The sequence below is a fragment of the Salmo salar genome, chromosome ssa27 (genome assembly GCF_905237065.1).
Source record: "Salmo salar chromosome ssa27, Ssal_v3.1, whole genome shotgun sequence".
NCBI classification, from domain to species: domain Eukaryota; kingdom Metazoa; phylum Chordata; class Actinopteri; order Salmoniformes; family Salmonidae; genus Salmo; species Salmo salar.
The window spans coordinates 1,739,262-1,766,457 of NC_059468.1; the positions used below are offsets into that span (position 1 = coordinate 1,739,262).

A 27,196-nucleotide genomic window follows, 5' to 3' on the forward strand; every position below is an offset into this window, starting at 1 on the left:
GATTATGAATTGGAGGTTGAAAGGTGGCGGAATTAGCCTTTAACCTACTAGTAAAATATAGCCTTGCTAAACATACTGTCACGGAGTTAAAATTATTAAGATTGTCCATTTTCAACATCGCTTGGCCATATCAACACATCCACATCGCAAATGGTCCTTGCTATCCGAGATCGTTGAGACTTCTCTACCCCGTTGAAGTTGAAAATGGTTAGGGTTAGATACGGGTTATGGTTCGGGTACGAACGTCCCAAGGATTCTGGATAACATTAATCCTTCGCAAATAGCCTAACACGGTTTCAAAACATATGAATTTGATTTACAAATACGTGCAATGTAAAAGTGCCGAGCACCTCTACAATATCAAATCACCTCGTGCAAGAACGTTTGATCGTTATGCGCTGTAACGATGGGTGTGGGGGATTGTGAGCCCAAGAGCTATCCATCAAAATACATATTGCATAATAAAGATTGACCATATGGATTGACAATATCAACATCTACAATAGTCGCTAAATCTTTCAGATTATGCATCCACTCACCTCCGTAGGAGTACAACAGTGTTCACATTATGTGGATCGAAATCCTCCCTTCGTGCGTATCAACATGGTCGCCACAGTATTTATGTTCCCAACTGCTGATTTGTCAAAAACGCAGATGACAGAAATGTCAAAATTATACCTCCATTCCGATTTTGGTAGATCAATTATGAATTCAGACATGTACCCATTTCAAACTCTTTTGCATCAACTGCGAACGTTTCGACTTGATAATAGTACTGCTGTTATAAGCAAAGTGGTCAGCTATAACTAAATAGCTAACAAGCTAATATTGTAGTTATAGCTTAGCAGTGACCCCAACCGACGTCCTAACGCATGAGAATATTGCTTACAAGAGAAATATAACCAAAAACAGAAAGTTATTAGACAGACGCCAAAAGACGACAAATTATTACATTGTTACCAAATCTAGAATGATTTTTTTTTGGAACGAGGCAACAAAATATTGCGCGTGCGGTAGTGACTTGATACAACGTATATATTCAAAGAGAACGATGTAAATTTTGTAACAAGCTATCTGTCGTCCAATAATAACCTATGTTACATTGTATCAATTGTGCTCACTATCAAGCCATCATCTGGGCTGCCTTGCTATGATAACTTGTATTTCTAGCAACGTGGCCGTACTTGTGGGAAATGTATCCATCTGACAGTGTTACATAATTTGATAGTCTCCGTTTTGTTTCATAAAGTTCACGAATAAGGAAATACAAACTAAACCAAATAACTGAATAACCTGTCATTTTCGCTTAGCCACTCGTGCTAGCTTTGTAGCTAAAGCTAAACTATGACGGCTAACGATGCAATTACATTTAGCTAACAAGCTAGCAAGTCAGCTAGTTAAGCCATGCCTTAGAATAGTCTTCTATCGAAGGAGTAAAGACAAATCCAATAGCAAAGAGGCTAACGATATTTAAGGAAGCAGATAGATTTAAATAAAATAGATGCAGCGCTGTGTACGTTATAAAATAAAATAAACACGAACTGTCAACAAAATGGCGGCTGCGTTGAATCAAGAGACCCGAAATGGATCTCCCTCTATTTCTTCCCCCTCGACGTTTTTTTTTCCTCACACAGCAATTGGTATCTTTGATATCTCCAAACACGACTGGACTCTTCTCCAACACAACGTTAGTTGAGCCGAGACGTGTCGGAATGGGCCTCGGTCATTAATCGGGCCTCCATGTCTGCTAAGCCCGTATCGTTTACGTCAGTACAACACGGGCATTCTCAGTCACACATGGAGGGAGGGAAGGAGACGGGCAGCGGGGTGAGGGTCGTCACTAGTTAAGACAGACATAAAGTCATGAACCCCGCCAAAAATATACATTTCTACAATTTATCTTCTTAAAATCTGATTTTAAACCTAAGCCTAACCACACTGCTAGCCTTATGCCTAACCCTAAATGGAGACCAAAAAGCACATTTTTGTTTTCAAAGATTTTTACAATATAGCCAATCTACTTTGTGCCTGTGTTATCTAATGCGAACCTGGGCGGGAGGAGGCAGAGGTCGTATGGTAGGCTACTAGACACTTTATCCAGGCGGTGTTACACCAAATGCCCCTATTATTATTTTATTTTTGATTCTGAAAGTGAAATGAAGAACTTCTGCAACAACGGCGTAGCAACGCACTACGTGAACTGGAAGAAGAGATTCAACTTTCATGTTGTCTCTGTGTAATATAGTCTAATTGTTTATTATTATGCATAATTGACAACCTTGCACGAGAAAACGAAAGGCACTGTTTGTGTGCGCTCTTGGATATGTTTATCCAAAATTAAGCGTCTATACTCCCGTGGGACTCAAATTTAGAGACGGGATATAAATCTGTCTATTTAGAAATATAATCCAGTTGCCTTTGTTAAAAATTCAGAAAGCGTTTAATTCAATTTTAATTTGTCAATTTAGTTCGATCATGCAAACTCTTGCATATCATTGGTCCTTGTCTTAAAATAAGCGGGACTGGGAGATGGCTCTTATGGACCCTGGGCAAAAGTTGTGCACTGTGTAGAGAATAGGGTGCCATTTGGGACATTCTCTGGAACTAGGCGCTCAATGGGTAGAGTGAAGGACATGTGGTATTCAATGACTGCTTTTCACTCCTGCTTTATGAATTTGACCATTTTTATTATCTTCAATTTTATCACCTCATTGCCAATCGGATGTATTCGTTAACAAACATATACAGTACCAGTCAAAAGTTTGGACACACCTACTCATTCAAGGGTTTTCTTTATTTGTACTATTTTCTACATTGTAGAATAATAGTAAAGACATCAAAACTATGAAATAACACATATGGAATCATGTAGTAACCAAAAAAGTGTTAAACAAAGCAAAATATATTTTAGATTCTTCAAAGTTGCCACCCTTTGCCTTGATGACAGCTTTGTACACTCTTGGCATTATCTCAACCAGCTTCAGCTGAAATGCTTTTCCAACAGTCTTGAAGGAGTTCCCACATATGCTGAGCACTTGTTGGCTGCTTTTCCTGCACTCTGCGGTCCAACTCATCCCAAACCATCTCAATTGGGGTGAGGTCAGGTGATTGTGGAGGCCAGGTCATCTGATGCAGCACTACATCACTCTCCTTGGTCAAATAGTCCTTACACAGCCTGGAGGTGTGTTGGGTCATTGTCCTGTTGAAAAACAAATGATAGTCCAACTAAGTGAAAACAAGATGGGATGGTGTATCGCTGCAGAATGCTGTGGAAGCCATGGTGATTAAGTGTGCATTGAATTCTAAATAAATCACAGACAGCATCACCAGCAAAGCAGCCCCACACCATCACACCTCCTCCTCCATGCTTCACGGTGGGAACCACACATGCGGAGATCATCCATTCACCTACTCTGCGTCTCACAAAGACATGGTGGTTGGAACCAATCATTTCAAATTTGGACTCATCAGACCAAGGACAGATTTCCACCAGTCTAATGTCCATTGTTTGTGTTTCTTGGCCCAAGCAAGTCTCTTCTTCTTACTGGTGTCCTTTAGTAATGGTTTCTTTGCAGCAATTCAACCATGAAGGTCTGATTAACGCAGTTTCCTCTGAATAGTTGATGTTGAGATGTGTCTGTTACTTGAACTCTGTGAAGCATTTATTTGAGCTGCAATTTCTGAGGCTGGTAACTTTTATGAACTTATCCTCTGCAGCAGAGGTAACTGTGGGTCTTCCTTTCCTGTGGCGGTCCTAATGAGAGCCAGTTTCATCATAGCGCTTGATAGTTTTTGTGACTGCAATTGAAGCTTTTGAAACTTTCAAAATTGGACTGATGGACTGTCGTTTCTCTTTGCTTATTTGAGCTGTTCTTGCCATAATATGGACTTGGTCTTTTACCAAATAGGGCTATCTTCTGTATACCACCCCTACCTTGTCACAACACAACTGATTGGCTCAAACACATTTTAGAAGGAAAGAGGTTCCACAAATTAACAAGGCACACCTGTTAATTGAAATCCATTCCAGGTGACTACCTCATGAAGCTGGTTGAGAGAATGCCAAGAGTGTGCAAAGCTGTCATCAAGGCAAAGGGTGGCTACTTTGAAGAATGTCAAATCTAAAATATATTTGGATTTGTTTAACACTTTTTTGGTTACTACATAATTCCATATGTGGTATTTCATAGTTTTGATGTCTTCACTATTATTCTAAAATGTAGAAAATAGTAAAAATAAAGAAAAACCCTTAAATGAGTAGGTGTGTCCAAACTTTTGACTGGTACTCTACATGTATATACACATATACACATATATCATATATACATACCAATACATATATAGGCCCATCATAATATATCAAATACTAAAAACATATTTATTATTTTGCTGTGACTTGTACACATTAAAAACAGAATGATTGAAAGAGGCAAAATACTAATGCATTAGAAAAGTGCATAAAGTTAGAACATGAAGGAGGTGGATAGTGTAAAGAACACATTATTAGGGTTTAATAGGGGCCATAAAGAGAGGTGGACATTATTAACAAATACTGCTATGTGAGATTAAGAGGAAGCGGGAGATGGGAGAATTTTAATTGCGTACTCCTCGCGTCCTCTCCTCGCCTCCTCAAAACCCATTGGATGAGAAAGCCAGATGTCCCGCCCCTCTGACCTTCTCCTCCAATGGGTTTGATAAGGAGGCGAGGTGAGAGGACGTGAGGAGTATGCAATTGAGATTCTCAGTGTTTTCATTCCAATACCCCAGGGTTTCCCAAACTCGGTCCTGGGGACCCCAAGGGGTGCACATTTTGGTTTTTGCCCTCAAATTATCAACTAATCGAATCCATAACATTTTGTCAGAAAACAGTTGGAACCATTTGCAGGTGAGGTGATACTGCAGGCATATTGGATCTTTCTAAAGTCAATCAAAGTTCCCTAGTAAATGCATTGTGAAGTGAATTTTTGAGGAGAGTTGAATTTTGACAATGAGGCACAGTTGAATTGAAATATGTCTCTTCAATAAACGCATGGTCAAAAACGAGGCATGAGGATAGAGATGAGCCTCGTTCAGGAGTAAAGGGAAGAAGAGATGCCAGACAGGTAGAAGAGAGGGAGGCCTAATCCTCAAATAGCCTGTCTCTCCTCCTGAGGGTCTGTCCTGATGGAGAGGGGCTCTGGGGGTTCTGGTGGGGGCTGGATGCTCTGGTCGACGCCGTCAAGACTTTTACGACACACAGGACAGGTATCGTGCTGTGGGAGAGATACACAAACGTGAGATGTGACAAAACATGCTTAACATTACAAGTTAAGTCTCAAAACTTATGGGCACTGTGGGACGGTTTCCCGGACACAGATTAAGCCTAATCCTGGACTAAAAAGTGCTTTCAATGGAGATTTTCCATTGATCTTGCATTTTAGTCCAGGATTGGGGTCCAGGAAACCACCCCTTTGTGTGTGGCACACGGTTACCTCCAGAACAATATAACCAAATACCCTACCTCAAGACAGTATATGTGACCCCAATGACACACACACTAACCTTCCATGACAATTGAAATACAGTGGTGTTGTAAACCCCACCAGTCAACCCTTCCCCTGCTTACCAGTTCAAGCCATGGCACTATGCAGTCACTGTGGAAATAATGGAGGCAGGGCAGCTGTTTGACAGACTCTCCCATGGAGTACTCCTCCCTACATACTGGACACTCCAGTCTGCTATCTGAGAAAGAGGCATGGAGGGTTCATTCATTGTGTACATTTTAGAATAAAGAGAGAGAACATTGACTAGTAATGCCGGCACTACTAAAAGGCTTCTGAACGGGGTGCTTATCTGGGTAAAGACCACCTCACCTTTTCTTTTTCAGAATAAAACTAAATATTGTCACAATTTTGAGAATCTATTTTGCAGATGGTATACTGTACACTACTACTGAGCAAGATCCACATCCTCCATTCCCATAAATGCTGTGAGTGGTAGCCTATGGGTTTGGTGTTGCAGCTTGGTTGGAACACACCTGTCTGTTCTTGAGAGACGTTGACTGTGGGGAGGGATGAGATCATCTCCTTCTCTGCAGGAGGTGGACCTGTGCCCTCAAACTGACCTAACAACTAGAGTGGAGGAAATTGAGAAATGAAGAAACAGAGATAGATTGTGACTCAGCGCGCTGCCATGATTAAAGCCTGGATTTTGCGCCTGGTTAGAGCACTGACCTCTGTGATAACTGCGTCTAGACCTCCCTGACCCCAGGCATAGTCCCCTGGATTTGAATGGAGCATGCCAGACCTGAGAGTGAGTGAGTGAGAGATAGACAGAGAGAGAGAGAGCGATGCTTAACATGCCTTGAAAGAGTCAAAGTAATGAAAATAATAATTATGAGATTAAAAAAATACTTATTTACAGTGCAGCTGGTGCGATGCCTGGATTTCCATTGTTGGCAAACAGACCAGCCAAAAACTGCTGCACAATACTAAAGAAATAGGCAGAGAGATTCAATCTATTTTGCACATACAGTGCCTTAAAAAAGTATTCACACCCCTTGACTTTTTCCACATTTTGTGTTACAACCTGAATTAAAATGGATTCAATTGAGATTGTGTCACTGGCCTACACACAATACCCCATAATGTCAAAGTGGAATTATGTTTTTAGAAATTGTTACAAATTAATTAAAAATGAAAAGCTGAAATGTCTTGAGTCAATAAGTATTCAACCCCTTTGTTATGGCATGCATAAATAAGTGCAGGAGTAAAAATGTGCTTAACAAGTCACATAAGTTTCATGGACTCACTCTGTGTGCAATAATAGTTTGACATGATTTTTGAATGACTACCTCATCTCTGTACAAATCTAACACACCACTGAGTACCACTCTTCATATTTTCAATATTGGTGGTGCCTGCATCACGTTATCGGCAAAGACTAAGAAGTAAAATAAAAAAATATAAAAATAGAGCTAAGCACAAGCAAATTCCTAGAGGAAAACCTGGTTCAGACAATGGGAGACAAATTCACCATTCAGCAGGACAATAACCTAAAACACAAGGTCAAATATACACTGGAGTTGCTTACCAAGATGACATTGAATGTTCCTGAGTGTCCTAGTTGTTGTTTTGATTCAAATCGGCTTGAAAATGTATGGTAAGACTGGAAAATGGCTGTCTAGCAATGATCCACAACCAACTTGATAGAGCTTGAAGAATTTTAAAAAGAATAATGTGCAAATATTGTATAATCCAGGTGTGGAAAGCACTTAGAGACGTACCCAGAAAGACTCACTGCTGTAATCGCTGCCAAAGGTGATTCTAACATGTATTGGCAGGGGTGTGAATACCAACATAAATGAGATACAGTATATCTGTATTTCATTACAATTGCAAACATTTCTAAAAACATGTTTTCACTGATGTGTTTTGTGTTTAGATGGGTGAGAAAAAAATCTATATTTAATCAATTTTGAATTCAGGCTGTAACACAACAAAATGGGGAATAAATCAAGGGGTATGAATACTTTCTGAAGGCCATGTAGAAAGAGAATACCTACTTGATTGTAATAACAATGTAATATAATGTAATAGAATTATGTAGTTACAGTGTAACATAATACCTTTTAGGACCAAATAGTTTAATAGTGTTTGAAATATATTGTTGTTAATATGTGAAATTATATTCTGTGATAAACTGAAAAGAAATATTTAATTTTGGACTACTTTGATTATATAACACCATTAGTCTAATCATGTTATAGGATGTTATTATACAACAGTACAATGTCTCAATATCAATACAGGCTCTTGAATCGAATGAGAATAGCTTCCTAAAAACTGACACGGAGAGCTAGATAACATTGCAAAATCAGTGGTCGTTGCCTCTAAGGTGGCTTGACGTCCAACTGAAATAAAAGCCATCAGCTATAACTGCCTGGACCCTTTGGCATGGGGCAAAACCATGAAAGGTAGCTAATAGAGAGTGAGTGGATAAAGGTAATAACGTTACACTGTAGACAGATCAAGATCAGTGATAAGTAATTGGTCATCTCCACTAACCCCTCCACTGCTGGCGTGTGGGACTGTCGCCACCCCTGGCTAGGCGGACGAGAGGGGCGTTCCGGTTCAGGCACTAAAGGATCTGTGCCTCCCACAGAGGCCACAGGCACTTCAGAAGGGCCCTCTACTTCTTCCTCCACTGCGGCAGCCTGTAGATGGCTCTGGTCAGACTCAGACTCAGAGGTGGAGGGATCCAAGAGGAGAGCAGAGCGTTCCATAAACAGCAGCTGCCACAGCTTGGAGAAGGGAGAGCAGACCAGTACATTTAGATTAAAGTTTAAGACAGGGGAAAAGGATAGAAAAAGATAAAGAGAACTTGTGATGACATTCAGGTACCTCTGAAAAGAGTGTGCCTGTATCATCATTGGCCTCTGCAGTGCTGCTGTTCTCCAAGAGACTGAAAGACAAAGACAAAGTTATTTCAATTATTGTAAATTAATACATTAAGAGAAATGCAAATACAATATTTTTTTTAAGTAAAACTATTTTCATTGAATAAGTCTAATATATATTATTATATCAGATATATCAGAAACTGAAATTGCACATAATACTGTACCTAAAATAGTATGATATTGCATGTCCAGTATAGGCCCCTATACTATAGGCCCCTATAAGCAGAACAGCACAAAAACAAACAGCACAGATTTGAACACTTTACCTGGAGTCTTCTGTCACCTCCTCAATGAAATCAGACTCACACCTGGGGCATGTGAATTCCTTGAGAAAAAAATGCAATTTATATTTGCCCTATATACATAGACTTGGAATCACTGGCCACTTTAATAATGGAACACTAGTCACTTTAATAATGTTCAAATAATGTTTACATACTGCTTTACGCATCTCATGTGTATATACTATTTTCTATTCTACTGTATTTTAGTCAATGTCACTTCGACATTGCTCGATCTAATATTTATTTATTAATTACATTCTTTTACTTTTAGATTTGTGTGTATTGTTGTGAAGCATTTTTAGATACTAATGCACTGTTAAGATACTACTGCACTGTTGGAGCTAGGAACACAAGCATTTCGCTACACCTGCAATAACATCTGCTAAATATGTGTATGTGACCAATAACATTTGATTTGATATTTTATTTATTTCAAATCATGATGACATAACACAGGGGTGCAACTTTGGTTTTAGAATTGGGGAGGGCATAATAATTATTATACATTTTTTATTCCGCATGGCACTAAAGCACACCGTTGTCACGTTTTGTATCACATTCCAATAATAAAACTGGGTAGGCCAAAAATGCAATTTCAGAATGTGGGGGGGGACATGTCCCCATCCCCAGTGAAAGTTGCGCCCCTTACATAACATGAAAATACAAAAGGAACACACTTGGCGGTATCAAGTCCACTACGTCAAGATGCGCGTTCATGTCAATGTAAAAAAAAAAAAAAAAAAACACTGTGTCAGCTGCTCGACAAACGCGCTGGTGCGCCTGGTGGTGTGCTGACAAGAGACACCCTGCCTGCCACAGCACCATCCCCTTCCATGCAAATGTCGCGTTCACATGCTAGTCGGAACTAGGAAACTCAAAAATATCCGACTTGCTAACTGTTTGGAGTAGCCTACACGAGCCGAGTTCAACCAGTTGGCGACTCAGAAGTTTCCGAGTTTCCTAGTTCCGACTAACACTTGAACGCAGCAATAATGTTTTTCACATGCAGTTGACACTTGCGACTACAAGCTGGTGACACAGTAGTGCTTCTAAATATGGCAACGAAGCAAACCCAAAACTTGGATCACCAGATTTCTTCGCAACAACCAATCTATCTAACGGCGCGCACTCCATGCAACAACACTTATAACGTTGTATTTTAGTAATGACAATATTATATTCTATCAATCACATTCAGTTTCAGATAAAAATGTTTATTTTCTTAGAATGTATTTCGGGAGGCGTTGCTAGCTAATACTGATACAGAAACGTCGGTCCAGAACCGGACAGGAAAGGAAGGAAGAAAATCACTTCTGTCAACTCACCGGGAGTTTAGGGTCGATTTCACCTTTACAACAGTGACAGAAAAAACGGTTTTGTGGTGCCGCCGCAGCCTCCGCCATCTTCACGGTAGCATACAGTCACTGACGTCTGTATGGTAGCTCAAGCCGACGGAAGGCGTAGGGGCATTTGTCAGAAGGGTCATGTCAGTCCAGTCCATAGGATAGTTTAAAAAATATATTTTTTTACTATAGGCTACCATTTGTTTAACATATTTTCCCGATTTTAAATTAACATTTGCTAGTTAACATATTGTTCTGACTGCTTCTATCGTATTTCCCAAGGTGATACATATCAAATGTATACTGCTCAAATTTCAACCAAGTGTTGCTATTTGAGATTATTGCAGCTATCTTCAAACCAATGTTGCAACAGCCTAGGTTATACATAGGGCTAGGGGTCCCGTCAACATTTACAACAAAAAAATTGTGCCAATAAACACGACATGTAAACTGCTCTAATACAGAACCGATTTCACTTGTTGACCACAAGACTGATTCTCGAAAGAAATAGCTGAAGCGAAATCTGCAGTTGTAGGCTACATGACAGGCCAACCAATGAGACTATCCAAAACATCAGAATACACTGGTAAAATAAAAACAGTTTTTAACAGTCACAGTTGAAGCTTAGTAGTGTGGACTAAAAAAATGATTTCAATGGAGATTGTCCATTGAGCATGCTTTTTAGTCCATGATTTGGTGTCAGGTAAACTGGCCCTTAAAGTACTCTGAACAAAAATAAACGCAACATACAACAGTTTCAAAGATCTGACTGAGTTACAGTTCATAAGGAAATCAGTCAATTAAAATAAATAAATTAGGCCCTAATCTATGGAATTCACATGACTGGGAATACAGATATGTATACCTTAAAAAAAGGTAGGGGCATGGATCAGAAAACCAGTCCGTATCTGGTGACCACCATTTGCCTCATGCAGCACGACATCTTCGAATAGAGTTCATCAGGCTGTTTGTGGCCTGTGGAATTTTGTCCCACTCCTCTTCAATGGCTGTTCGAAGTTGCTGGATATTGGTGGGAACTGGAATACGTTGTAGTACACGTTGATCCAGAGCATCCCAAACATGCTCAATGGGTGACATGTCTGGTGATTATGCAGCCCATGGAAGAAATGTTACATTTTCAGCTTCCAGGAATTGTGTACAGATTCTTGATACATGAGGTGATGGTCGGCGGATGAATGGCAGGACAATGGGTGTCACGATCTCATCAAGGTATCTCTGTGCATTCAAATTGCCATTGATAAAATGCAATTGTGTTCGTTGTCCGTAGCTTATGACTGCTGATACCATGACCCCACAGGGCACTCTGTTCACAACGTTGACATCAGTAAATCACTCGCCCAAACAACGCCATCTGTCCGGTACAGTTGAAACCAGGATTAATCCGTGAAGAGCACACTTCTTCAGCATGCCAGTGGCTATCGAAGGTCAGCATTTGCCCACTTAAGTTGGTTACTACGCGGAACTGCAGTTAAGTCAAGACCCTGATAAGGAAGACGAGCAATACAGATGAGCTTCCATGAGACGGTTTCTGACAGTTTGTGCAGAAATTCTTTGGTTGTGGAAACCCAGTTTCATCAGCTGTCCGGGTGGCTGGTCAGTCCAAGAAGAAGCCGGATATGGAGGTCCAGGGCTGGCGTGGTTACACGTGCTCTGCTGTTGTGAGGCCAGGTTGGACGTACTGCCAAAATCTCTAAAATGACATTGGAGGTAGTTTATGGTAGAGAAATTAACATTACATTTTGTGGCAACAGCTCTGGTGGACATTCCTGCAGTCAGCATGCCAATTGCACACTCCTTCAAAACTTGAGACATCTGTGGCATTGTGTTCCCGTGAGGCTCAGTTGGTAGAGCATGGTGTTTGCAACGCCAGGGTTGTGGGTTCAATTCCCACGGGGGACCAGTACGGAAAAACATTTATGAAATGTATGCACATTTTAGAGTGGCCTTCTTTCCCCAGCACAAGGAGCACCTATGCAAGGATCATGCTGTGTAATCAGCTTCTTGATATGATCTTGCTGCTGGTGAGTCTCTGATCCACCTCTACGCAGACGACACCATTCTGTACACTTCTGGCCCTTCTTTGGGCACTGTGTTAACAACCCTCCAGACGAGCTTCAATGCCATACAACTCTCCTTCCGTGGCCTCCAACTGCTCTTAAATAGAAGTAAAACTAAATGCATGCTCTTCAACCGATCGCTGCCCATACCTGCCCGCCCGTCCAGCATCACTACTCTGGACGGTTCTTACTTAGAATATGTGGACAACTACAAATACCTAGATGTCTGGTTAGACTGTAAGCTCTCCTTCCAGACTCACATCAAACATCTCCAATCCAAAGTTAAATCTAGAATTGGCTTCCTATTTCGCAACAAAGCATCCTTCACTCATGTTGCCAAACATACCCTCGTAAAACTGACCATCCTACCGATCCTCGACTTCGGCGATGTCATTTACAAAATAGCCTCCAATACCCTACTCAATAAACTGAATGCAGTCTATCACAGTGCCATCCGTTTTGTCACCAAAGCCCCATATACTACCCACCACTGCGACCTGTACGCTCTCGTTGGCTGGCCCTCGCTTCATACTCGTCGCCAAACCCACTGACCCCAGGTCATCTACAAGACCCTGCTAGGTAAAGTCCCCCCTTATCTCAGCTCACTGGTCACCATAGCAGCACCCAGCTGTAGCACGCACTCCAGCAGGTATATCTCTCTGGTCACCCCCAAAGCCAATTCCTCCTTTGGCCGTCTCTCCTTCCAGTTCTCTGCTGCCAATGACTGGAACAAACTACAAAAATCTCTGAAACTGGAAACACTTATCTCCCTCACTAGCTTTAAGCACCAGCTGTCAGAGCAGCTCACAGATCACTGCACCTGTACATAGCCCATCTATAATTTAGCCCAAACAACTACCTCTTCCCCTACTGTATTTATTTATTTTGCTCCTTTGCACCCCATTATTTCTATTTCTACTTTACACTTTCTTCCACTACAAATCTACCATTCCAGTGTTTTACTTGCTATATTGTATTTACTTTGCCACCATGGCCTTTTTTGCCTTTACCTCCCTTATCTCACCTCATTTGCTCACATTGTATATAGACCTATTTTTCTACTGTATTATTGAGTGTATGTTTGTTTTTCTCCATGTGTAACTCTATGTTATTGTATGTGTCGAACTGCTTTGCTTCATCTTGGCCAGGTCGCAATTGTAAATGAGAACTTGTTCTCAACTTGCCTACCTGGTTAAATAAATGTAAAATAAACAAATAAAAAATAAATAAATATGCTACACCTGTCAGGTGGATGGATTATCTTGGAAAAGGAGAAATGCTCACAAACAGGGATGTAAACAAATGTGCACTACATTTTAGAGAAATAAGCTTTTTGTGCGAATGGAACATATCTGGAATCTTTTATTTCAGCTCAAGAAACATGGGACCAACACTTTACATGTTGCGTTTATATTTTTGTTCAGTATATTAAAACACAAGTTACAGAAATAAACAGAAGTGATGACTAAAAGGATTGCAAGAAATGCATCATTGATGTAGTTTCCCAGGAGTCTGTAGGGAAGACTAAAGTACATCTTTATCAGTCCATTGAAGAGGTTTTCAGAAACTCTACATTATATACAACACTGAATAACATGCTCTGCCCATATTAGTCTTAGACGTAATAGGCCTACACATACACTATTTTAGGTTAGGTTACTGACATGACTAATGATACTGTATTGGTGAAGTGACCAAAGGGAAGTAGAAAATATTGAGCATATCAACTGATTTTTATTAAAATCAAGAAAGAACAATGGCGACCATGACAACCAAATACAGCATCAACATAACATAATAATAGCAATAATATTACAACCCAAAACAATGTGTTTTTCTCATTTACAGTTGTGATTTTGGCAAAGATAGTGTGTGTAAATAGGTAGGCATTCTCATTTGGGATATCAAGACAATTGACTTTTTACAGCTCACTTTAGCAACCATGATAGCATTGGCCACAGATAATTGAACCGCTCGGCTATTAATTAAGTGTTAAATATGGAGCATCACTTCTGTGCATGCATCACAAACTCAAGTCCCACCCCTTTCACCTACAGTGCCTTGCGAAAGTATTCGCCCCCCTTGAACTTTTCGACCTTTTGCCACATTTCAGGCTTCAAACATAAAGATATAAAACTGTAATTTTTTGTGAAGAATCAACAACAAGTGGGACACAATCATGAAGTGGAACGAAATTTATTGGATATTTCAAACTTTTTAACAAATAAAAAACTGAAAAATTGGGCGTGCAAAATTATTCAGCCCCCTTAAGTTAATACTTTGTAGCACCACCTTTTGCTGCGATTACAGCTATAAGTCGCTTTGGGTCTGTCTCTATCAGTTTTGCACATCGAGAGACTGAAATTTTTGCCCATTCCTCCTTGCAAAACAGCTCGAGCTCAGTGAGGTTGGATGGAGAGCGTTTGTGAACAGCAGTTTTCAGTTCTTTCCACAGATTCTCGATTGGATTCAGGTCTGGACTTTGACTTGGCCATTCTAACACCTGGATATGTTTATTTGTGAACCATTCCATTGTAGATTTTGCTTTATGTTTTGGATCATTGTCTTGTTGGAAGACAAATCTCCGTCCCAGTCTCAGGTCTTTTGCAGACTCGCATCAGGTTTTCTTCCAGAATGGTCCTGTATTTGGCTCCATCCATCTTCCCATCAATTTTAACCATCTTCCCTGCCCCTGCTGAAGAAAAGCAGGCCCATACCATGATGCTGCCACCACCATGTTTGACAGTGGGGATGTTGTGTTCAGGGTGATGAGCTGTGTTGCTTTTACGCCAAACATAACGTTTTGCATTGTTGCCAAAAAGTTTGATTTTGGTTTCATCTGACCAGAGCACCTTCTTCCACATGTTTGGTGTGTCTCCCAGGTGGCTAGTGGCAAACTTTAAACAACAGTTTTTATGGATATCTTTAAGAAATTGCTTCCTTCTTGCCACTCTTCCATAAAGGCCAGATTTGTGCAGTATACGACTGATTGTTGTCCTATGGACAGGTCTCCCACCTCAGCTGTAGATCTCTGCAGTTCATCCAGAGTGATCATGGGCCTCTTGGCTGCATCTCTGATCAGTCTTCTCCTTGTATGAGCTGAAAGTTTAGAGGGACGGCCGGGTCTTCGTAGATTTGCAGTGGTCTGATACTCCTTCCATTTCAATATTATCGCTTGCACAGTGCTCCTTGGGATGTTTAAAGCTTGGGAAATCTTTTTGTATCCAAATCCGGCTTTAAACTTCTCCACAACAGTATCTCGGACCTGCCTGGTGTGTTCCTTGTTCTTCAAGATGCTCTGCGCTTTAACCGGTGCATTTATAAGGAGACTTGATTACACACAGGTGGATTCTATTTATCATCATTAGTCATTTAGGTCAACATTGGATCATTCAGAGATCCTCACTGAACTTCTGGAGAGAGTTTGCTGCACTGAAAGTAAAGGGGCTGAATAATTTTGCACGGCCAATTTTTCAGTTTTTTATTTGTTAAAAAAGTTTGAAATATCCAATAAATTTCGTTCCACTTCATAATTGTGTCCCACTTGTTGTTGATTCTTCACAAAAAATTACCGAATACTTTCGCAAGGCACTGTACTTTGATGTAACAATTTATCAAAACACCTGAGTCTTGCCTACTCCTTTTGTACTATACACCCTCATACATACTGTACCTATCCCTCTCTCGCTCTCTACCAGCTCCCTTGACCTACTTGCTTGCCTTCCCTCTCTCTATCGAGCCGCACCAGTAAAGGCCCCCTGAGCTGCAGAAGCAGTGGCGTTGGCAGCTGCCTGGCGTACAGCCTGATTGGACATCACTCCAGTGGCAAACTCAGCCTGAGCCTTCACGAAGCTGGCACCGGTCTGCCTGTACAGAGAGTGGACCTGGAGGGGAGAGGAAGACAGGCTTTGATACATGATACATATGGGCAATTCCACAGTAACAGAGTGACACTGAGACTCCGTTTTTCACTAAAAAAGTATGTCAAACAAAAGACAATGATTGCAAAGTTAAACAAACCATACTATGAAAAGGACTACTTATAATTTCCACTAAACATTTTACAAAAACACATCTACACAAGAACAGTGCAGATGTAAAGTTTGGTAACAGAATGACGGCACAAACAGCACAAACTGTTATATTGTTGCCAAACTTTGCATCTGCACTGTGTTTTATTCAGTGGAAATTGTTAAAAGTAGTCCTAGTGCATAGAGTTCCAAGGTTTGTTTAACTTTGCAATCATTGGTTTTTGTTTGACATTGCTTTTTAGAGTGATGAATCTTAGTCTCAGTATAACTGTTGCCGTGGAATTTTCCATATCTCAACACCATACTCGCCATCAATCTGAAAACAATACTGTAAATAATACTCTGAAAATCCGAAACAATTACTTTAATTTCTGTGGACGATTCTAAATGTTTATTGACATACTGGGTCAAGATGAAAAAGATGTGAGAAGCTAGGTGTATATGTTGTAGCCTTTTTACCCTCATCCTATTCTTTCCTCCCCCATGTTGTACCTAATTCCAAGCCATTGTGTACCTACTGTAATTACTCCACACTGTCCTGATTTGCCCTAGCATACAATACCCTTTAGCCTGGTTAAAACCGGCTAAATTCCCATCCCTCGCCTTCATTTCAGGTTTACCCTCTTGAGCAAGACGACCCCCATGGCAGCCTGGGCAGTGAATAGGATGGCATTGAGCATCATGATCACACCAACAGGCACGCTAGTCTTCAGAGCTCCCAGACTCACAATCCAGCCACTGAGTGGAACAGAGACAGGGAGGGAAGGAGAGAGACAGTCACAAAGAAAGAAGACAAATAGAGACAAGGGGAGTGTGAAGGATAGGTGTATGAGGAATGTACTCTATAGGAGATGTAATACAGTAAAGGTAAAGATATAGTAATTGTAACATGGTTGGCTTGTTTGTGGCACATACCTGAAACCCCAACCAGGAATGCCAATGGTCATGATGACGTAGAAGATCACTTGGACGAAAAAAATGAAGAAGAAGGCGAAGAAGTTGAAGGAGCTGTCACTCCTGAAAGAAAAATATGCATTCATAGGTTCACTGTAACCTGATATAAAGAGGGAACCTAAATATATCATGTCCATTTTGTAATGACAAGCCCCTAAATTGGAAATGTGCAATAGTACGCACCTGAAGGCTTTGTACACAGGCCTGTACCAACAGACAAAGGAGCAGGGGGTGAAAAGGAGGACCCAGAGGATGGCCAGGCCCAGCCCAACACCACCAGAAGGATCCACACAGAACAGACTCAGGCAGGAAATTAAGTTAAACGCCAGTGTGCAGGCTGTGACTAGGAGAGGGGGAGAGAAAGAAGAGAAAAGGAAGAGTGAAGGATGGGTGTGAAGGATGAGTGAAGGATGAGGAGGGAGAGCAAGGGAGTGAGAGAGGGGAGTGAATGAGAGCATGAAAAGTGATGGGGAGAAAGGAAGTGAAGAGTAGATGAAGGGGGAAATGATGAGAAAAGGGGTTAAAGAGAAATGAGACAAGGTAGGTGACAGAGATGCAGACCAGAGATGGAGAGATGCATAGGTATGTAGGCAAAATAAGAAGAGAAAGGTAGGGAGGTCAGAACTGTAGTTTGGATACTAGAGCACTTTAAAGTTGCATTGTAAGGGAAAGGGATAAAGAGATAGTTAGATTGGTACATTGAACGCACACAGGTACACCTTGTGATTAATGTATCACTTCCAAATTGTTGTAAATGAATTTGAGAAATCTCTACATTTTAACAGTGTTATTAAGTATTAGGTAACATTCTTAAAGTGCTTAACATTTTCATAAAACATTTAATCTAAGCATTATTCTAATCATCATTCTTTCATGGAAGTGTTACAGATGACTTCACCAGACAGACAGACAGGCACAGACAGGGAAACTTACACATCCAGTAGTAATACATGATGGAGACAGTGCGTTGGAAGCTCTGGCTGATCTCCATGTTGATGTCTTGGTAGAAGCAGGGTCCCACAGGGCAGAAAGAGGGCAGGGGAGGCCAGTTATTCTGACGAGCTGACAGAAAATGAGGGAAGAGAGTGTTACTTCAAATCATTCAGCAATGGGAGCAATCTTTGTTTCCCAATGTTACATGTGCAGTTAGGAACCAGTATACGGTAATCCAATCCTTCCTTTATTAACACCCTCCCCCCACCCCTCAATCATTTCATATCAGACTCATGGATACACTTTTTTTTCTCTCAAACCAATCTCTATCATCATCACAACGACAAACTCCCTCTCTTACTGGCTCCAGAGCCGAGGGCGTGTGAGTCCAGCTCCCTCTCCCTCCTCTCCAGCTCGCGGGCTTTCTTCTCAAGCTCTTCCTGCTTCCTCAGGAGCTCTGCTGTGGTGGCGTTGACCGCGGTCTGCTAAAGAGAGAGAGAGAAGGAAAATGTCAGGCTTTAATGCAGAGCTGAATATAGCTCCATGTACCTTAGTAGAAATACAGAAGTTGATTTCGTAGAAATTAGTCTGATAAGTGCAGGTGTTCCATGTCAAGTAAACATAAATAGTAGTAAATAGTAGTAAATAAACATCAGGAAATGTATTTATCATACAGAAATATGAGTTGCTTGTCTATGAGTATTATTTCTAGCTGTATGAAGTTAATTCTACAACCTGCACAGGTGACTCCTGATAGTTGTCTAATATATATGGAACAAGTACCTGGGGGGTGAAGGAGGTGCCATAGTTGCGGGGCTCTGTGGGTGTAGTCCTGCTGGGTGGGGTTGTTGCAGGAACAACAGGTTGGGGGGCGGATGGAGCAGTTGCTGCATAGGCTGGTGGTGGGGGCTAGAGAGTGGATTACGACAAGAAATCAACCTATATAATTACCAATAGCGTTTATAATGACCACAAGCAAAGAGTGGCTATAGAGCATATGTCCAAACAACTCTGTATGGGAGTGGAGCATCGTGGCATGTTACCATGTCCAATTGTTTGGAACGTAGTGGCATTCCTGCTACTCTGCCAAAAGCACATCCATGAGGAATGATGCCATACAGCTAGCCAATATATTCCTGTATGCATTATTACCATACTGCATTACTATTACTGCATATACTGAATCTCCAAAGCATTCATATTCTGACACAAACTACACTCTTACCCCATTTTTATTGTCAAATGGGTTGTAAAGATCCAGTGTGGCATACTCAGTGTTGCTGCTGTGTTGAGTCACTGCAGGGTCCTGACATACAGACAAGATAAATATCACTAACAGAACATCATAAAATAAATGTCAGAGATCCTATTACTATATTAATATTTCATTATAATTTCTAATTATATAGGTGACGTCCTAAATGGTGTACTACATTGAACAGTAGAATCAAAATAGTGCTCTACGTAGGGAATAGGGACCCATTTGGGACATATCCTTACCACGTAAGTATCAATATGTTCTATTTCATTCAATGAGCCCTTCGTACACAAAAACATGTTCAGCTACTAGATATATCATTAGAATAGCCTGGGTTAGAGCATGGAGAAAGCGGCGACATCACATGTAATGAGTAACAGCACGTATGCCATGACTTTACAGTGCAACAGGCGAAACATCATGCATTGTTTTCACCAACATTGTAACGTTAGCTAAAAAATGAATACAATAACAGTAGCTAAGTAAAGTATTTGACGATCCCATATCATATCACCTGGAAAGGGTTGTGGTCGTCGCCTGGTTCCGGAAAACTTGTGTATTTTGACATTTCTTTTTACAGCAATTCTGTATGTCCTGCTTAGTTGAAATAGAAAACCTTTCTACTGACAACAGTTTGCCAACAACCTGTTTCCCGTTATTTCGGAGGCTGTCTAGCTAACGTTAGCTATATTCTGCTGACTTGGTTCGCTACTAGTAGCAAGCTACAGCAGCTTCCTGGCAAAAAAAAAAAAAAACTGTTAGATGTTATGTCTGTATTGGGGTTGTCATTGTCTAGCTAGCCAGTTGTTTATATATTTCAGTTATAGATTTATCGCCAAATATAACACACATGTAACCAGCTAGCAAGCTGATAACGGTAGCCAAGATATTTATCTGTTATCGACCGAAGACGTTGCCGCAATCTGTCAAGATATTGCCGAACATGTATATCTATTGATTTAATTGACTTGTCTAGCTATATCCTTATATTCTATTTAACGCCGTTTCTCATTCTGTCATATTTTGCTGGAAGATTCCGTTTGTTAATGCCTGCAATAACAATAAACATGTTTTTGGCCGCTGCACAAACAAATGTGATCCAGGAAGTAATGTCATGTGACTGCAGCTACAGAAGAAGCACGTGCGTAGTTGGGCAAAACCCCTCGACTACTGCAGGAAACGGATATATTTTTTAATTTACCAATTCATTTCATGATATCCATGCCACTTAATAATCACGAAACCGTTGATTTCCCCCGCCTTTAATTATGCCCAATGTGGTAGCCACACATGGGGGTAGCGTAGCAATGAACAGGCACGTGCGCTTCTCTGCTACTGCCCTCAGCCATCCTTTCCTCCCCTCTGTATTCCACGCAACTACTCTATGTATTATATAGTTTGAATCATGATAGTGGAAAGGGGAAAATATGGCAGAGGTGAAAAAAGATAAGAGGTAGATTTCCATCCAGGAAAAATTAAGAAAATATCCACCACAGGGTGTCACTGTCGCTCCTTGAATTAATAGGCCAGTTCCTGCAGTTCTTTCTAGGGAGTTTTTCCTGGCCACCGTGCTTCTACACCTGCATTGCTTGCTGTTTGGGGTTTTAGGATGGGTTTCTGTACAGCACTTTGAGATATCAGCTGATGTAAGAAGGGCTTTATAAATACATTTGATTTGATTTGAGTTTGATGATTTGCCTTAGCCCTGGGGCAAAAGAAAACCACTGTGGGTTCACTCAGAATTGAGCTGGAGTTACCCGGAGCCAGGCTCCTGCACCTTGGGTCAAAGAAAGAGAAGTCGGATAAAATTACTAACCCTAATCCTATAGTTGAAATCAGTGCTTGAGTAAAATTAAAAGGCGAAATAGGTGCCTGTTCTCATGTTGGGTGCCGGTGTGGTGATATTACTTGCAACCCTAGAACAAGATGTTATAAGTGCAGATTGCAAAGACGCTTTGGAAAAACTAATTTAAAGCCAATTTATGCGATCTGGAGGCTCCATATGGAGGGTTTGACGCTATTGTGGATCCTCTGGAGGCTTGCAGAGGCCAAATCGAGCTACGCAAAGCATCGCCTTGCCAAGTGTGAGTAAAGCAAAAATATGTAAACATTATTAAAGAGACTAGTGATTTCAAGTCTATGTATATGGGGCAGCAGCCTCTAAGGTGCAGGGTTACATATACGGGTGGAAGCCGCCTAGTGATGGCTATTTAACTGTCTGATGGCCTTCAGATAGAAGCTGTTTTTCAGTCTCTCGGTCCCAGCTTTGATGCACCTGTACTGACCTTGCCTTCTGGATGACAGCGGGGCGAACAGGCAGTGGCTCGCGTGGTTGTTGTCCTTGATGATCTTTTTGGCCTTCCTGTGACATCGGATGCTGTAGGGGTCCTGGAGGGCAGGTAGTTTGCCCCTGGTGATGCATTGGGCAGACCGCACCAACCTCTGGAGAGCCCTGCGGTTGTGGGCGGTGCAGTTTCTGTACCAGGTGGTGATACAGCCCGACAGGATGCTCTCAATTGTGCATCTGAAAAAGTTTGTGAGGGTTTTAGGTGCCAAGCAAAATTTCTTCATCCTCCTGAGGTTGAAGAGGCGCTGTTGCGCCTTATTCACCACACTGTCTGTGTGGGTGGACCATTTCAGATCGTCAGTGACGTGTACACCGAGGAACTTGAAGCTTTCCTCCTGCTCCACTGCGGCTATCAGAACAAGTATAAACACAAATATAAACATCTTTATTATACCTCGTGTAGGGATTTCGAAGACATGAAAATGAGTTTGAACTCCTGGAAAGAGATCAGGGAGGTAATGGGGATAGATGTGGTAAAGAGGTCAATGGAATGCAGAACGTGGGGGATAGAAGGACGCTGGATTGGTGCACATTCAACAAATCTGATCTAACAAAGTGGATATTTATCCAATACGTCATGGCTGATGTATTGTAACAGGCCCAGAATGTGGTTACTAAAATCCGATTTGGATATATTTCGCTGTTTTCGCTGCATAACATTTAGAAGTTGTCCCTTTTCAGGTTTAGAAAAAGATACTGCTAAATACTAACTCATGTTCGTATAAGATTGTAGCATAGCATAGCAAAAATCACCGAAGCTGGAGACTCATATCTATAGCCCATCCAACTACCTCATCCCCATACTGTTATTTATTGTATTAATTTTGCTCCTTTGCACCCCAGTATCTCTACTTGCACACTCATCTTCTGCACATCTATCACTCCAGTGTTTAATTGCTATATTGTAATTATTTCACCACTATGGCCAATTTATTGCCTTACCTCCTTTATCCTACCTCATTTGCACACACTGTATATAGACTTTTTCTATTTTATTATTAACTGTATGTTTGTTTATTCCATGTGTAACTCTGTGTTGTTGTTTGTGTTGCACTGCTTTGCTTTATCTTGGCCAGGTCGCAGTTGTAAATGAGAACTTGTTCTCAACTAGCCTACCTGGTTAAATAAAGGTGAAATAAATAAAAAATATATAAAAAAATAGATAGCATACAGAAACCGGTGGTGGTAGTCAAAGTAGTTTTTAACTGTAACTAATGCATTTGATTGATGACATGAACACATATTGGGGTTGACATCCATACAAGCATTATACTCTGACTTTTACCTCAACATAGTGTGAAATACACATATAAACAATATTTTAAATGCAGGCTAATTTTGTTGGGAGCAATGGGGAGATTCGTGATGGAGATGCAGGTGGGAAAATGGTGCAGGCTTTTTATTTTTTATATATATATATTTTTTGTGCATTTTCCAATTAAGCACATTCAAAACAAAAGTGAAATTAGACAACAATAGGACAAAGTGACGGTAACAGACGAGCGTCATTTAAAAAAAATAAAATAAATAATAATTTATACAACCATACATAATACATAAAAGTCATAATAAAGAGTAAAATAAAAATAATAATAATGAGACATTATATCATATGGTCATCTACCGTAAGCTACATATTATACATTACGTGTGAAATATTATATAAGGATTATCTAGAGATTCAATCAATGTGACGTGGGGGGAGATTCTCCATATAGTCAATAAAAGGTTGCCAAATTCTGTAAAATGTCTTTAACTTATTCCTCAAGCAGTAAGTGATTTTCTCCAGTGGGATACAACTATTAACTTCCGATAGCCACTTTGCAACTGGCAGGGAGGAATCCGATTTCCATTTCAAGGCAATACATTTCTTGGCAATCGCTAGCAATATTTCTGTTAGCTTTATAGTATGGCTTTGCCTAAGATTGATGTTAGTAAAGTTACCCAGTAGACAGACCTCCGGGTCTAAAGGGAATGCAACCCTGTGAATTGAGGATATTGTATTGCATACCCCCTGCCGTGTAGCTTTGAACACTGCCAAGTGGAATGGAGGAATGTTCCTTCATCTGAGCCACATCTAAAACATAGGGAGGAGATATCAGGGTTGAACTTGTGCAGTCTAGATGGGGTGATATAGAGCTGATGGAGGAAATTAAACTGGATCAGTCTGTATCTGGAGTTCAATGTGGATGTAACACCATCCCTGCATAGGTCACTCCATAGAACCTCATCAAGATCAATACCCAGATCTTTTTCCCATCTAAGTCGGGGTTTATCTAGCTCAGGCAGCGTTAATCCTGACATAAGAGCATCGTAAACACGGGAAATGGTCTTGAATAGTGGTTGGTCTGCATGGCAGAGTTGTTCAATAGGTGACATCTTAGGTAGGTTCCATTGTCCCTTGAGAGTCACCCTAATAAAGTTTCGTAGCTGTAGGTAGCTAAAGAAGTCCCTGTTAGACAAGTGGTATTTCTGTTTCAGCTGATCAAAAGACATAAGAACTCCCTCCTCATAACAGTGTTCCAGAAGAGTGATCCCCTTATCAGACCATGGTCTAAAGTTACTATTCTGGAAAAACATAGGGATCAATCTATTGTTCCATAAAGGGGTTTTAGGGGAAAGAAATCCCTCTCGTCTGAACAGCTCATGCAGTTTGCACCATGCCAGGACAGAATGTATGATTAAAGGGTTGTCTGTGATGGTTTTTAAAGATTTTCTGTCCCATTTGTAAAACAATTCTGCCCCTGTGTCATCATTTACCTCAAGCGTTTCAATGTTCAACTATGAGGGAGAGGGACCATTGTCAAACCTCTGAGCCAGAAACCTAGACTGTGCAGCCCAGTAGTACATTCTAAAATTGGGGAGGTTTAAGCCCCCTTGACCGTAATCAAGGGTCAGTTTGTCCAGGCTAACCCTCGGGGTTTTGCCATGCCAGATAAACCGTCTGGTCAGCTTGTCGAGAGAGGAAAAGAATGCTGCGAGTACAGGGATAGGGAGAGATTGAAACAAATATAGAAATCTGGGCAGGACATTCATTTTAATCACATTGATTCTACACAGTAGAGTGAGGGGCAAGTCCATCCACTTACACAGGTCACCCTCCACCTTTTGCAACAAGCCGGCAAGATTGAGTTTATAGAGGTTGTTCAGGTTACCATCATGCCCAAATATGTGAAGCCCAGAGGCGACCATCTAAAAGGAAACTTGTGCTTGATGGTATGATGGTCAAAGACAGACAACGGTAATATTTCGCTTTTATCAAAATTAACCTTATATCCAGAGAAAGAACTATAACACTGCAGTAGGATCTGCAAGTGAGAGAGGGAACGTTCTGGGTTTGTTAGAAATAAGATAAGGTCGTCCGTAAAGAGTGATAACTTATGGGTCTGGGGGCCCACCTCAAGCCATGTATGTCAGGACACGTTCTAATAGCTTCAGCCAACGGTTCGATGGTGAGGGCAAAGAGGTGGGGGCTAATTGGGCAACCTTGTCTGTTCCCCCTATAGAGAGGGAAAGAGGAGGAAGTAATCCCATTGGTAGCAATCCTAGCTTTAGGAGATTTGTAGAGTGATTTTATCAAATTTACAAACACGGTACCTAAACCAAACTTGTCCAAGACGCGAAAAAGGTATGGCCATTCAACCCTATCAAAGGCCTTTTCAGCGTCGAGGGAGACTGCGACACTAGGTATTTTGTTTTTGTTAGCATGGTGAATTATATCAAAGAACCTTCTGAGATTATTGGAGGACAATCTATTAATTATGAAGCCAGTCTGATCTGAGTTGACCAACAGGGGAAGACATGACTCCAGTCTCTTAGATAGCATCTTGGTGACCAGTTTACAATCTGTGTTAAGGAGAGAGATTGGTCTATAGGAGGCGCACTTTAGCGGGTTTTTCCCTTTCTTGTAGATTACAGTAATCACTGCTTGAGAGAAAGACTCTGGAAAGCAGTTGTCTTCCCCGGATTTTTTAAGTACCTCCATAAGGTAGGGGACCAACAGCTCCCTAAATTCTTTATAGAACTCTGGAGGGAAGCCATCCTCCCCAGGAGATTTATTAGAAGGTAAGGATTAAATGGCTTCCAACAACTCAGGAGCTGAGAAGTGTTCACTCAGGCGCTCTCTGTCTTCCTCTGACAGGCATGGGAGGTTGAGAGAGGAGAGAAAGGAGTCGATCTCTGATAGATCATCGCTTGATTGGGAAGTGTAGAGGTCTTCATAGTATTTCTTAAAAGTGTTATTAATTTCAGTAGGGTCGAAAGATATCTCATTAGTAAGAGTTTCTATAGCATTAATTGTCCTCTTACTTTCCTCTGGTTTCAGTTGCCATGCCAATACTTTGTGAGCTTTCTCTCCAAGCTCGTAATAACGCTGTTTTGATTTAGTGATGGCCCTCTCAGCCTGATATGTGTTCAGAATATTATATTTCAGTTTTTTTATTTACCAAAAGCCTGTATAGATCTTTAGTCGGGCCTCTTTGGTAGGTTTTCTCTAGCTCGGAGATTTCAGATTCAAGGACATTCAGTTCCGCACCGTGTTTTCTCTTCAACCCTTTAGTATAGGAAATTATCTGTCCCCTCAGATAGGCTTTCAATGTGTCCCAAAGAATGAAACTGTTAGGAGCGGAGGGTTTGTTTGTCAAAGTAAAAATATTGATCTGCGCTTTGATAAATGCACAAAATTCAGGTTGCTTTAGGAGTGTCGAATTTAGTCTCCATCTATATGCTCCATTTACCTTGGTAGGAATGGAGATTGATAATACCAGAGGAGAATGGTCACTAAGCAATCTGGGGAGATACTCCATATCTAACACTCTATGAAACAGTTGTGTCGATAGTAAAAAGTTATCTATGCGTGTGTGTCTTGTGTGGGTGTGAATAAAAAGAGTAGTCCTTATCCTGTGGGTGCAACTGTCTCCAGATGTCTAGTAAGTTAAGATCTTTCATGAATGACATGGTGAGCTTGCCGGCTTTGGTAAGAAGTGAGAGTTTATCAGAGGACCTATCAAGAACTGTATCTAAACAAAAATTAAAATCTCCTCCAACCAGTAGCCATCCTGGTGGTGCCTGAGCGACCTGAAGGAAGACATTCTGTATAAACATACGGTCATCGAAGTTAGGAGCATAAATATTCAACAGGGTCCAAGACTCTGAAAACATATGCCCCTGCACCAAAACAAACCTGCCCGAGGGATCAGAGATGGTGTTGTTGACGCAGAAGGGGATGTGTCTACTTATCAAAATTGCAGTTCCTCTTGCTTTGGAGTTAAAAGAGGACGCGAAAACTTGTCCTACCCATTCCCTCTTCAATTTCTTGTGTTCGCTGGCTGTAAGATGTGTTTCTTGTAGAAACACAATGTTAACCTTTAATTTCTTAAGGGTATGTATAGACTCTTTTCCTTTTAATCGGGCTGTTAAGACATTTTACGTTGAATGTGACATATTTTAGTGGATTAAGCATAGGTTGGGTTTCAAATATGTAACCGAATTGAAATCTCTCATATGTAAATAGTCAGGAAATGTTTCAA

At 40.9% G+C, this 27,196-nt stretch overlaps 3 protein-coding genes across 6 annotated transcripts in view; all 3 read right to left on the minus strand.

Moving 5' to 3' along the window:
* The window catches only part of LOC106588182 (histone-lysine N-methyltransferase ASH1L), a 47,630-nt gene extending 45,799 nt beyond the window's left edge, over positions 1-1,831 (minus strand). The window contains 2 exon segments of the mRNA XM_045709519.1: positions 540-634; positions 1,543-1,831. The gene's annotated coding sequence lies outside the window, so the exon portion shown is untranslated.
* A 2,528-nt stretch (positions 1,832-4,359) lies between these two features.
* LOC106588183 (E3 ubiquitin-protein ligase RNF115) lies at positions 4,360-10,205 on the minus strand. The gene is made up of 9 exons (XM_014176918.2): positions 10,050-10,205; positions 8,707-8,765; positions 8,382-8,442; positions 8,046-8,281; positions 6,401-6,469; positions 6,213-6,285; positions 6,017-6,110; positions 5,606-5,721; positions 4,360-5,252 (listed from the first exon to the last, which is right to left on the minus strand). Exons 1-9 carry the CDS (start codon positions 10,125-10,127, stop codon positions 5,127-5,129), a joined length of 912 nt encoding a protein of 303 aa, XP_014032393.2. The 5' UTR covers positions 10,128-10,205; the 3' UTR covers positions 4,360-5,126.
* A 4,875-nt stretch (positions 10,206-15,080) lies between these two features.
* Positions 15,081-20,626, minus strand: LOC106588184 (secretory carrier-associated membrane protein 3). Of its 4 annotated transcripts, none has more exons than XM_045709558.1 (9): positions 19,836-20,616; positions 19,289-19,369; positions 18,847-18,972; positions 18,425-18,545; positions 18,064-18,192; positions 17,314-17,473; positions 17,092-17,193; positions 16,797-16,914; positions 15,081-16,029 (listed from the first exon to the last, which is right to left on the minus strand). In XM_045709558.1, exons 1-9 carry the CDS (start codon positions 19,887-19,889, stop codon positions 15,877-15,879), a joined length of 1,044 nt encoding a protein of 347 aa, XP_045565514.1. In that variant the 5' UTR covers positions 19,890-20,616; the 3' UTR covers positions 15,081-15,876. The 4 variants fall into 4 exon arrangements, with proteins under 4 accessions (XP_045565514.1, XP_014032394.1, XP_045565515.1 ...); XM_014176919.2 differs by having other exon boundaries at positions 18,425-18,548; positions 19,836-20,551; XM_045709559.1 differs by lacking the exon at positions 19,289-19,369 and having other exon boundaries at positions 19,836-20,626.
* Positions 20,627-27,196: the final 6,570 nt, after the last annotated feature.

What these genes read in the sequence shown, in the direction of transcription:
- LOC106588184 (XM_014176919.2), bottom strand. Translation starts at nt 19,889, where the DNA reads ATGTCAAAATACACAAGTTTTCCGGAACCAGGCGACGACCACAACCCT. An exon ending in ACGACCACAACCCTTTCCAG is followed by an intron (nt 19,370 to 19,835) that starts GTGATATGATAT and finishes TCTGTATGTCAG; the next exon opens with GACCCTGCAGTGACTCAACA. An exon ending in GCACCTCCTTCACCCCCCAG is followed by an intron (nt 18,549 to 18,846) that starts GTACTTGTTCCA and finishes CTCTCTCTTTAG; the next exon opens with CAGACCGCGGTCAACGCCAC.
- LOC106588183 (XM_014176918.2), bottom strand. Translation starts at nt 10,127, where the DNA reads ATGGCGGAGGCTGCGGCGGCACCACAAAACCGTTTTTTCTGTCACTGT. An exon ending in CAGGCACACTCTTTTCAGAG is followed by an intron (nt 8,282 to 8,381) that starts GTACCTGAATGT and finishes CCCTTCTCCAAG; the next exon opens with CTGTGGCAGCTGCTGTTTAT. An exon ending in TAGACGCAGTTATCACAGAG is followed by an intron (nt 6,111 to 6,212) that starts GTCAGTGCTCTA and finishes CCTCCACTCTAG; the next exon opens with TTGTTAGGTCAGTTTGAGGG.